We start from the raw sequence: 12,401 nt of genomic DNA, 5'->3' as shown, positions 1-12,401 counted from the left end.
GCAAGGTGACCATCAAAGGTTGGCTGGGGTCATCTTGGAGATGTTTTCCAATGTTAAAAATTCCATGATTCTGTGACATAGCATGTTTTCACATTCCTTTCTTCCTCCAGCTATTTATTTATGTGGAAAGCCAGCAATTTTCCTGACTCTCCACCTGTCAAGCTCCCATCTGCTGGCTCTGGGATGTTGTGGAGTTGTATTTCTCTGTGCCAGTTGGAAAGTTGGAATGCTCTGGAAAAGCCCACTGATATCTTTACTTTTTTGACTGACAGAACAGAGTAAATTTCAGAAAGCTTTTCAGCCTTCCCATCTTTCCTAAAATCGCTAATAAAGGAGTTTGAGCTCACCCAGGAGGCAGCATTTTCAGTTTTAAAAGCCTTAAAAAAACCTATGGAGCTGGAGAACAAAAACAACTTAACACATTTTATATTTATGCTTTTGGTAGTTGAGCCAGATGAAGCTTTGTGAATTTAGAAGAAAGCAAAATATTGAGAGAGGGTGGGAATTCAACCACTTGTGTGTCCATGACGAGTGACAGCCAGTGTCATTCCAGGAGCTCATCTTTTGGGCTGTTCTGGATGAAACTTGCTCTTTCCAGCTAAAGCAGCCTGGATATTATCCTTTAAGTGCTGGATGGTTCTGTCTGGGAATCTGGGCTGACAGGAGTTGGTGTAGCATGGAGCATACACAGCTTTGAGTACCTGGATCACTTATCTGGTGCTGGTATTCCCTGAAAAATTATCTGGAAACGAATAAAAATACATAAGGGATTATTTCCACCATATAGAACTTGTTCAGTGCTGGTGAAGAAACAATTAATGATGATTAATGGCCCCCTGTTGAAGACTTAATGACCTTGCACAGATAATTCTCTTTTAGTAGCTGTAGTGTCTCATAAACAGCTCTGCTCTCTGTGAGCAGGGACAGGACCCCAGGGAATGGCTGGAGCTGGTTCAGGCTGAAGATCAGGAAAGGCTCTTCCCCCAGAGGTGCTGGGCACTGCCCAGGCTCCCCAGGGAATGGGCACAGCCCTGAGGCTGCCAGAGCTCCAGGAGAGCTTGGACAGCACTCCAGGGATGCCCAGGGTGGGATTGTTGGGGTGTCTGTGCAGGGCAAGGAGCTGGATCAGTGATCCTTGTGGGTCCCATCCAGCTCAGGATATTCTATGATTCTACAAACTCTTCATGCTGACACAAACCCTTATTGTTTTTCATTCTTAAGTTGTGGCACAGTATGGATTTCTCATGGATTTATGTGCATCTTTTCAAAGTTAAGTCTGGTTTTTATTTCAGCATTATCTCAAGTGACAGGCCTCAGAAGCAGTGCCAATATTTCCATAAAAACCTGCTGATAGATCCTGAAGTATCCCAGATGCTGAGGCCGTGACCAAGACTAATGAATGCTCAGGCATTAATTAGCTCCCAGCTCACTGATCCCTGAAAAGAGCACAGGAAAGCTCTGTCGGGGTCCTTGGAAATGCTTCCCTCTGGATACAGGTTGAACAGGAGCACAAGGAGTGGGGCTGGAGAGACCAGGATGGGGCTACACAGGGTTGTCAGGAGCAGGGAAGGTGGAATAACAATTCCTGGGGCTGCCTGGTTGATGCCAGCTCTGCATCCTGATCCAGTTCAACAACGGTGCCAAGGCAGCTCTGTGTCCTGAACTGGGATGCCCAGCAGGTCCCTGTGCACCACTGCAGGAATGCCACTCAATCCTTCCTTATTTTAATAAGAAGTTATTTATTTGATTGCACCACAAATACCTGTGCTCCATCAGAATATCTCTAATATGAAGGACATTCTTGTGCAAGTCTTTATACTAGTTCCTGAGATGGCTTTTTCTTTGATAATTCCTTTTCAATGAGAATTTGGCAGTGGATGTTTCTCACAATTAAGCAGTTCTTAGGTATTGTTGCAGACTTGAAAGTCAACTTTTATTTTTCAACTTTTTAATTTTTCTTTCTTTCTTCTGGAGCATTTTAATGCTAACAGAGGAAGATGAAATTGCTGGAAAAGCAAAACTGAGTGCAGCAAAGTTAAATGAAGCATTTAAAGTAGCAGCCATATCTGTGCTCTGGGATCTAATGTTTTAAATGTCAGAGTTGCAGAAATTTGCTGGGCCAAGATGTAACTTTATTTAAAGGACAAGGTTAATGACTCCTTCCAAGCATATTTACCTTGTTTGCCTCTGCTTGTTTTGTTTTCCCCATTAGGCCAATGATAAGGACACTGGGAATTACAGTGCCATGCAATACAGGCTCATCATTCCCCCCATCAAGGATGGCAAGGAGGGCTTTGTGATCGAGGCTTACACGGGGCTGATCAAAACTGCCATGCTCTTCAAAAACATGAGGAGATCTTATTTCAAGTTCCAGGTCATTGCCACTGACGATTACGGCAAAGGACTGAGCAGCAAAGCAGAAGTGCTCGTAAGTATCAGCCAGGGATTATTAGTATGGAATAATTCCTGAGGAAATTCAAATACTGCAGAAAGTTTTATTCCAGGCAGACCTAGAGAAAAGCCATAAAGTGCTTGTGCTTAATTTTTTGAAGGCAGTGGAATAAAGCTTTTCATTTCTTAAACCAAAAGATTTTGTGACCTGCTGGAGGGAGTCCAGAGGAGGCACCAGGATGATCAGAGGGATGGAGCAGCTCTACTGCGAAGAAAGGCTGGGAGAGTTGGGAATATTCAGCCTGGAAAGGAAAAGGTTTGGGGTGACCTCATTGTGGCCTTCCAGGGCCCAAAGAAGCTGCAAGAAATATGGAAAAATACTTCAGACAAGGGCCTGGAGTGTCAGGACAAGGAGAATGGCTTCCCACTACCAGAGGGCAGGGCTAGATGGGATATTGGGAAGGAATTGTTCCCTGTGAGGGTGGGCAGGCCCTGGCACAGGGTGCCCAGAGCAGCTGTGGCTGCCCCTGCATCCCTGGCAGTGCCCAAGGCCAGGTTGGACACGGGCTTGGAGCAGCCTGGGACAGTGGAAGGTGTCCCTGCCCATGGCAGGGATGGCACTGGATGAGCTTTAAGGTCCTTCCAACCCAAACCATTCCATGATTCTGTGTCCCTGCTGGTCATGTCCAAGTTGTCTTAGTTGCTTATGTGAAGGAGTAATTTTGGGCTGAGAATTAACTTTTCAGTCCCTGAGAAAGCAGCATTTCAGAACTGGCATCAGCTTTAGGCCTCAGGCTCATGGTTTTGTGCTGTTCAAAGAACATTGACTTAGTCCAGGCACTGAAACCATCCAAGCTAAATTTCCTTAAAGCCTATAAACTTGATGGATTGGCTCAGTATTAGCATAATGTGACAGGGATGGAGTGCATTATCCACTTCATGGGAACACTGTCAAAGGATACAGATGAGAGCCAGAATCCTTGGTGTGATAAGTTCTGCAGGAGTTCACCAAGTAAACATAAAAGATGACACCCTCATGCTTGACCTCCCAAAATGATGGGGCATTCTCAGGTAATTTAGACACTAATGGGATATTAAAATATAGCCAGAAGGAATTTACATTAACATTAGAAAGTGAAGGATGTCTCATAAATTTATAGAGGTTTCTTTCTGATATCTGGCTGAGTGATGAGCACTGCACCAGTTGCTTTGAGCAAGGCCTGGAAACTTGGAGGACCTGGAGATACAATTCCAGACCAACCCCATGCTGCCTAGAACACTGGCACGTGGACCTGTTGGAATGAGTCCAGAGGAGGCACCAGAATGAGCAGAGGGGTGGAACAGCTCTGCTGGGAGGAAAGGCTGGGACAGCTGGGATTGTTCAGCCTGGAGAAGAGAAGCTTTGGGGTTACCAAACTGTGGCCTTGCAGTGCCTGAAGGAGCTGACAAGAAATACAGAGAGACAATTTTCAAGGGATGGAGAGCCAGGACACGGGGAATGGCTTCAAACTGCCAGAGGGCAGGGATGGATGGGATATTGGGAATTAGGAATTGTTCCCTGGCAGGGTGGGCAGACCCTGGCACAGGGTGCCCAGAGCAGCTGTGGCTGCCCCTGGATCCCTGGCAGTGCCCAAGGCCAGGTTGGATGGGGCTTGGAGCAGCCTGGGATAGTGGAAGGTGCCCCTGCCCATGGCAGGGGTGGCACTGGGTGGGCTTTAAGGTTCCTTCCCCCCAGGCCATTCTGGGATTCTCTGTTTAGTGCACCAAGTGGGATCCATACACTGAGATTCTTTCCCATGAATTTAACATGATTTTCCTGCTGTGGGCAGGGGCTCAGGCTTTCACATGTTATTTCTTTCAAAACCAGCTCAAAAAGTGAACAGAGAAATTAATTTAATTACTCCAGTGCAAAAGAACAAGATGTGGGGGAAGAAGATAAGAGTGCACTGGGAGGAGGTCTGGGGAGAAGAGGCAGCTTCTTCTGGGAAGAAGCTGAGCAAAGCAAGGTAGCCTCCAGAGCTTGGATCAGGATGCTTCCCCAGAGCCTGGCGCAGCTCTGGGAGCAGCAGGATCTCCCAAATCCCCTGGTTAAAGGTCTTCACACTGGTGTGGACAATCCATGGGAAGGACACCAGGATGGCTCAAGTCAGACACCTGTGGCTTGACAATTACCTTCCATGTGGTGGAGTTTTCCTTTTCAGCATCTGTGAGATGAAAGAGATACAAGAATTACATTTTAAAATGAGTTTGCTGCAAGGAAGCACCTAAAGGTGCTGAGGAAGGGTAGGTAGTGGATATTCACTATCATGATTTGAAATCCTGGATATCATCCTTATGATAGATATCAATTTGAATAAAATGTTTATGGGGGTTTGAGGGCGTTTCAAGTCCCCTCCTCATTCGGGTCCCAGCTACTCCTAGGAATCCACTGGTGCCATATCACAATCAAGAGTCTTTGTAGACTCTGCCTTGCTGAATTTAAAACTTGGGAAGTGCCTAATGAGCGAAGCTTGGGTTCAAAGAGATATCACTTGTGAGCTAGAAGTTACCAACAATTTTCTGCTTTGCCTGCCTTTACAAATGGGGATAACAAGCAAGTTAATGTTACCATGGAAACCTCAAATATCACTTGATTTTTGTCCAACACCCTTGGTTTCCTATAACTTGTCATGAATGTGTGTTTATCCCTGGTTTTGTACATGAAGAAGCGATGATAATTGTGATTTCTTCCATGTTAAAGGAATTACTGCCTTTGTTTTCGGTGTTGCCTTTACGCTGTTTTCAGTTCCTGGGTGCACAGTGGTTGCTTGAACTGGCTAATGTAATTAATTCTATTAAATTAATCATTGCTTTCCAGTTCTGTTGCATGATTTTTATTTGGAGCTCATTATAATTCTGTGTTTCTTACACAGAAGCCTGTACGTGCTGATCAGGGCATCTGATGACATTTCAAGAACATTTAAATATTTAAAGTTGAATTAAGCTTCAAAGCTGGTGAATCAGTGTTTGATGTGGAAGCACATTTAGGTTTTTCTGCTGCTGTGCTTCCAGGGCTCCTCTTTGGAAAATCAGGGCTTGTTTATTTCTTTTAGAATCGACTAACCCTTGATTTTTAAATTTATCAGCTTTAACATTGGCCTAGTTTTCCAAATTTTCCTCCAGAATCCTCCACAGGATTGGAGTGATGTTGGGTTCATAGTAAAAAACAATAATTGCCAGATATTTGCTCTGAGATTACTCCATATCTCAGTGGAAAACTGAAATTTAATTTTATTCCAACAAAGCACACAAGTATTGAGTGGATTAGAAGCATTTTTTCATTTTTTGTTTTTCTTTTTTTTTAAGGAAAAAGCTCAGTTGTAAAATGTGCAGTTTTAGGATAGAGGGAGAAGCTAAAACAATTGGAGATTAAAATAAAACCTCTCACTGATCACTTCAATGTAAATGAACAATTTCCTTCCTGTTTTTCTAACAAAGTAGCATTGATTTTGTGGAATTAATCCTGTGTTTCCATTTCCCTTGGTGCACATTGCATGGCTCCAAGGGAGGATTTTCCTGGCATCCAAACCACCCAAATGCTCAGAAGTAATTTTGAATACAGCCCGTGGGAGATCTGGGATTCTCTAAGTCAAATCTAAACTAAGAGCAGCTTTTCCTGTCCCCACCTTAAAAATCCGTAATTCTGATGCAGACCTGGAATTACAATTCTAGTTAAATCTTTGATGTTTATGAGCTTTGGCTGCAAGATTTCCCAGCTCTCCTGCTTGGAATTAAAAGGAGAGATGTGGATATCAGGGCATGGTGTGGAGGCAGGAGAAGAGTGTTGCCATTGCTGTTGGATGGGGAGGGGGCTGTGCCTGGCAGTGCCAATTGAATTTCCCTATTTTCTTTCCAGGTCTCTGTGGTCAATCAGCTGGACATGCAAGTGATTGTCTCCAACGTTCCTCCCACCCTCGTGGAGCAAAACAAAGACCAACTCATTGGGTAATCAATTTATTTCCTTTTCAAATACCAGACAATTCCCTGGTTTTGGGATTGGATGGATCAGAGGGTGAGGGAGGTTTTTTATCTTGTCAATAAGAGTCCCCAGACACCACACCACCAGCAGCTTCCAGGGGTCAGGTTTGCTCTTCTGGCCTCTTTTTGTAACACAGAGACAATTTTCTCTACTTGCTATCATGAAATTAGCTAATATGGGATAGAAAATGCTGTAGGAAATAGTCTATAACCAATCTTTGTCCTTTTTTTGGTCATTTCAATCAGTGATGAGTGGCATTTCTCAGATTCCCACAGGTCTGGTCTATCCTGCTTGTTATTGTGCATAGAATTTGAAATGCCTTGGGGTTGGTGGTCTAACCAGTCATTGAAAAAGTCTCTGAGTGCCTCACATCTTCATTGGGCTGGGAAAAATTCCCTGATGGATTTGCTCGTGGAGATTTGGGATACGTTCCCCTTTTCTCCCTCTCTTTTGGGCCTGGTGTGTGTTGGCTCTGAGAGATTTGAACATCAAAACCACCAACAAAGTTGTTCAGACTGAACTCACAGGGATTGCACTTCCTGGAAGCAGAAATAACTTTCTGAAGGGAGGGATTGCCTAGAAATAGGAATAATTTCCTAAAATGAGCTGTTTCCTAGAACTAGTAATAACTTCCTGAAAGGAGGTATTGCCTAGAAATACAAATATCTTCCTGAAGGAAAGTATTGCCTATAAATAGGAATAATTTCCTAAAAGGAGGTATTGCCTACAAATAGGAATAACTTCCTAAAAGGAGGCTCTACCAAGGTGGGGTCAAGCTCTTTTCTCAGGTAACAAGTGACAGAAGGAGAAGAAACAGCCTCAGGCTGCACCAGGGGAGGTTTAGATTGGATTTTAGGGAGAATTTCTTCATGGACAGGGTGGTTTCAGCATTGGAAGAGGTTGTCCAGATGAGTGTTGAGTCCTCATGCCTGGAAGTGTTCAGAACCATGTGGAATTGGCACATGAGGGCGTGGGTTAGTGGTGAGCAGGGTGGTGGTGGTTGATGGTTGGACTTGGTGGCCTTGGAGGTCACTTCTAACCCAAACCATTCTGTGATTCTGTATTTCACAGTGAACAAAGCTTTGGAATGAGAACAAAGCTTTGGAATGAGTACAAAGCTTAAAAAACCCCACAATATTATCACGTTTTGAGTTCTCCAAATGATCTTTGAAAGTCTTTACCTTCACAAACACCATGGCCAGATCAGTGTAGCTGGAGAATTTCTTTTCTAAGAATAAGTTTTTACAGACAGTCTTTGCCAGAAGAATTACATCAACTTATTTTCAAATTGGCCCATTCGTTCCTGAAAATATTTGCAGAGAACAAATATCTTAAAAATAATTTTGTAGCTGTGTACAGAGGTCTATTTCACAAAGAAATCTATTTATTTCACTGCTCTCTTCAAATTTCTCATGTTTTCCTCCTAAATTTATAAGATCACCCTCTCCTTGTTTTTATATAGGTTTAATAATTCGTGCAGCCCATAAAAACAAAATAAGAATTTGTGATTTTTTTTTTTTTTTGTGTGCAACCACAGGGAAAGGGGAAACAAATTATTTGGAATCTCAGACCAAAGTAATTTTGCCACTTCAAATAATGCAGTAATTTATAAAATTTAATGTGTAATTAATTAACAGATAAAAACACTGTCATCAACCCAAGTAGGAAGTGTCCCTGCCTGTGGCAGGGGAGTTGGAACAAGGTGATCCTTAAGATCCCTTTCCAGCATAAACCATTCTGTGTTCTGTGAATTAAATTAGTCACTACACAAGTTACTCAGCTCTTTCTCCTCTCATTTTGGCAAATATTAATCCCTGAAAATAGAACATTTAGCCAACAGTTGGTGATGGGGAATGTTAGGGAGGGGGGTACATGAGTCATTTGTGAAATTACAATGATATTTCACAATAAAATAAATAGTGATTTAAACAATTTTGGAGAAGAAGTTATACCAGATCCTGTCATTTTCACAAGGAGTTATGAGGTATTAAGAATTATATAATTCAGTTTTTCCACACTCAGCACAGCCAGAGATGGGTGGGAGTTAATGGTCCATATAAAGGGAGCAAAGCAGGAAGAGAAGATTTAAAGCATCAATATTTGGCTTAGAAGTTTTTTGAGGAATACAATGGGCTTGTCTTTGCTGACACTTCCAATAGGATCTTTTGCAGTCACTAAAGTGTTTTCCTCCAACTGCTTTAATTTCATCAAGCTTTTCATACTCTCTGGGCTGCACATCAATGTCCCATTTGCCAATTCTCTTGCCCGCTTTAATTATGGCTGTGCAGAGAGACCCCTTCCTGTCTGCTGCAGGATGGGCAGAGAAAATAGGCTGAGGCTTCGTGGAAAATTCAGTGTGTGCTCCTCTCCTTCAAAAAACTTGGTGGAGACAGATGACAGAATGTTCTTGAAGTATGAAAGTTTCAAGGAGTGCTTGTTTGTTGGGCAAGAACAGCATTTCATGGAATCATAGCATATCCTCTGTTGCAAGCAACCCAGAGGCATCATTGAATCCCACTCCTGACATTCAACTGGAATAAAACAGCCAAAGTGGTTCTCAGAGCATTTAATTCTTTGGTTTTCAAGTGATGGCCACTTAAAGCTCTACCTGAAGTCAGATAAGCAAGACTGTCAAGAGAGCTCTGAGTTTCTCCCATTCTATAGGGAAGAGAAGTGTCTTGGGATGTAAATTCCTCTGTACACTCCTGTATAGATGAGATACCACATCAATTCCTCTGAACTGGAATAGTGGAGTGGCTTAAAATGAGAGTTTGGATCAAATATAGAGAATCCCAGTGTGGCTGAGGCAGAAGGAGTTGAGTGGGCAGCTGGTGTCACCTCCCTGCTCCAGCAGGGCCATCCCAGAGCACAGGGCACAGCATTGTGTGCACACAGCTCTGCCACAGCCCCAGGGAGGAGAGCCCCCAGGCTGTGTGGGCAATGTGCTCAGGGCTGGGCACTGCCCAGGGAAGAAGTTGTGCCTCCTGTGCAGGGCAATGGCTGGGCTCAGGCCCTGCCCGTGGCTCTGGTGCCATGGCTGGGCCCCGGAGCAGAGCCTGGGCCCTGCTCTGCCCCTCCCTGCAGCCAGGGACAGCCAGGCCTGAGGGCCCCTCTCAGCTGGGGCTCCTCTCCAGCCTGAGCAGCCCCAGCTCCCTCAGCCTTCCCTGGGCACCCAGAGGCTCCAGGCCCTTGCTCAGCTCCAGCAGCTCCTGGCCCTGCTGTGCTCAGCACCCAGAGCTGGACACAGCACTGCAGAGGTGCCTCCAGGGCTGCCCACAGGGCCACCATCCCTCCCTGCCCTGCTGCCAATGCTCTGCTGCTGCCCCATGGATATCAGGATCCCCAGGTCCTCCTTTTGCAGCTCTCCAGGGTCTCTCCTCTCACTTCAGCCATGCTTTTCTCAGTCAGTTTTTTGCTCTGAAAAGAATGGGACAGTTGCCCAGGTAAAGAAGTTCCATGCTGAACCCTCTAACACAATGCAGAAGTGTCCAGGCAGGCTTTTCCCTGAAAATCCAAATGTAGAATCAAGTGCTGATTCTTGGAGTTATTGCTGAAGGAGTTTTTTGGAATATGAATGTTGAACCTTTCAACTTAATGGTTTGCATATCTAACGCTGACTGCCATCATTCTTCAAAGGAACTCCACTTAATGCACAGAAACTGTGCTGCACTTAAAAGAGATGTTATAAAATACTACAGCAGTAAATACTGCTGTAAATTATAGATCATAATATACAGCACACATACATTGTGCATCACATAAGATTTTATGTCTAATCATAGTATATGAGATAATAAATTTTATATCTGGGAGTTGGAACACACAGTTCAGGGAAGTGTTTCAGACGTGGATGATTTCCCTGCAGTTGTGTTTTTTCTTCTCCTCAGTCCCTGAATTGGTAAAAAATGAGCTTATCTCAGCTGCAGGGTATACATCACTCAGTCTTGTTACTTTTCCCACAGGAGAAGGCACATTCCCATTCTCACTTTATGATTTTTGCCAGATAATTACTGAATTAAGTTTAATTACAGCTGACTGGACTGTGTGCCTGTTGGGGTGGTAGCAGTGACCTTGCCCTTGACCCCTTTCCACAGGTGGCACTTGGTTTCCTGCCCTTTATGAAACGTTCCTGAGTCACAGGTCCAGCTGTAGCTGCTTTATCCTTTACTCTTTACCGCTCTGACAGGAACATTTTGGGGTCACTTTGCTCCTGTCCCTCCACTCCACCTCCCCTCTTCTTTTTCTCTGCCACTTCTTCAAACTGTATTGTTTCATTCCAAATTAAATAGCAAACTTAGAAAATGAATAGGTTAGATAATAACAGAATTGATTGAATTAGATAAAATCTGATTAAATAAATAGATTAGGGGGACATTTGCCACCAACAGGCTGTCTCCTGTTTCATGTCCAGCTGGTCTGGCTTTGCTGGGAGAGTGTCCCAGGGCTTCACAGAGCCTGTTCCACCCTCTCTCCTGAGCAATCAGGATGATTAATAACTGCAGGCCACCTTTATTAAGTTGGGTAATAGAGACCCAAGCTTCTACAGCTCCAGCTTTTCCACTTCCCTGGCAGCTGGGAAGCCGTGGTTCAGCGAGCTCCTGCTCTCTGTAACTCCCAGGGTTGTTGTGGTAATGGATCTCTCCAAAGCTCTGTAATGCAGTGGATAAAGCTGTAAACTACTGCTTTCCCCAGGAATTGCTGACAATTGCAGGACCTTTTGTGCTGAGATTTGGAGATTGTCCTCGGGGTCAGAGGGGAGATGTCTCTGGGTATTATTCTCTGGATGAGCGCAATGTTCCTTCTGTGACCAGGACAAATGAGGATGAAATAAAAAGTTGGAGTGTGTGTAGGGGTTGTGGAGGGCAGGATTGTACAGGATGAGCACAAAGAGGAGGAAAGCAACCTCAGCAGTGTGTAAGAAAGCAAATTTCCTTTCTGGTGTGCAAACCAATCTGCTTGTAGTGGTGCTGGGGTGACAGTGGGACTTGAATCTTAAAGGCCTTTTGCAGCCTTAATTCTCTGCTTTTATAGGATTAGGATAAGTGGGTATAAAGGCATTGGCTCTGGGTTGTTTTCTAAATACTATTAATAATATTACTATGAAATATTATATATGTTATTCTATGCAGAGGGAATTGTCTCTGTGCTGCTCCTTCCTGCTGAACATATGTGTGATAGAAAAATAACCTTTGTGAAAGGCTATTTTATAAAAAAGTGGTGTTTTTAGGCTTGGAATAAACCCTAGGCACCACAGGATGAGCAGACCCTTCTCTGAGCTCTATTTATGTTGTAATAAGGAATCTGGGAGCTGGGGCTCCAATGTATCCCCCCAAATCTATCACTGACTGCACCAGAGGGGCTGGAATTGGTCCTTGGCTCTTTGGGAAAGTCCAGTTGAAAATCCAGTGGTTTCATTGTCAATTATTAATCCCACAAAGACTCCACACAGCCAGAATTTGGCTGAAGTGGAGCAGAATTGAGGAGTTAATTAAAGCACTTGAAAAGTCTGTATTGATGCTGATGGCGGGGGCTGGATGCTCTCAGCTCTGCATGGTGGCAAAATTTGTGTTTTCAAATACCTAGAATACAAAATTATCATTATTAGTGCACCAAGTTATTTTTGGGAACTAGAATTTCGGCCAAAAAATATGCAGGATATTGAATCTTCAACACTGCTCACTCCAAGTCTTTGGTAATCTGAATCCTAAAAGAAAAAATGTCTGTGGGCTTTTTTTCCCATTTCTTAAAATATTTTATGTGCTTCAAAAACACAATAGGTTTTTAAATTCTTCTAGAACTTCTTGCTGTGATGCCAGGGTGAGCCCCTAAATTAAATCCTGTATTCTCCAGGATCTTGTCTGCCTGGAAGGGAATACAGCAAACTCAGGTGTGGATATAAAAACGTGGACGTGACACTGAGAGCAGGCTGGGAATGTGGTGTCTTATCCCAGATTTTGAGGTTTCATTTGCTGTCTTCAGGAATGTTCTGAAA

General features: G+C 43.8%; 1 protein-coding gene across 4 annotated transcripts in view; it reads left to right on the top strand.

The window, feature by feature from the left end:
* The window catches only part of PCDH15 (protocadherin related 15), a 258,742-nt gene that overhangs the window by 215,278 nt on the left and 31,063 nt on the right, over window positions 1–12,401 (top strand). For all 4 annotated transcript variants that reach the window (XM_041474168.1, XM_041474178.1, XM_041474192.1 and 1 more), the window contains exons 26-27: window positions 2,213–2,428; window positions 6,287–6,375. In XM_041474168.1, coding sequence (XP_041330102.1) covers window positions 2,213–2,428; window positions 6,287–6,375 — 305 coding nt within the window. The remainder of the gene's footprint in view (window positions 1–2,212; window positions 2,429–6,286; window positions 6,376–12,401) is intronic.

The sequence above is a fragment of the Pyrgilauda ruficollis genome, unplaced genomic scaffold (assembly GCF_017590135.1).
Source record: "Pyrgilauda ruficollis isolate IOZ18807 unplaced genomic scaffold, ASM1759013v1 scaffold11, whole genome shotgun sequence".
NCBI classification, from domain to species: Eukaryota; Metazoa; Chordata; class Aves; order Passeriformes; family Passeridae; genus Pyrgilauda; species Pyrgilauda ruficollis.
Note: the sequence above shows the minus strand (reverse complement) of the source record. Positions and strands in the feature narration are given on the sequence as shown.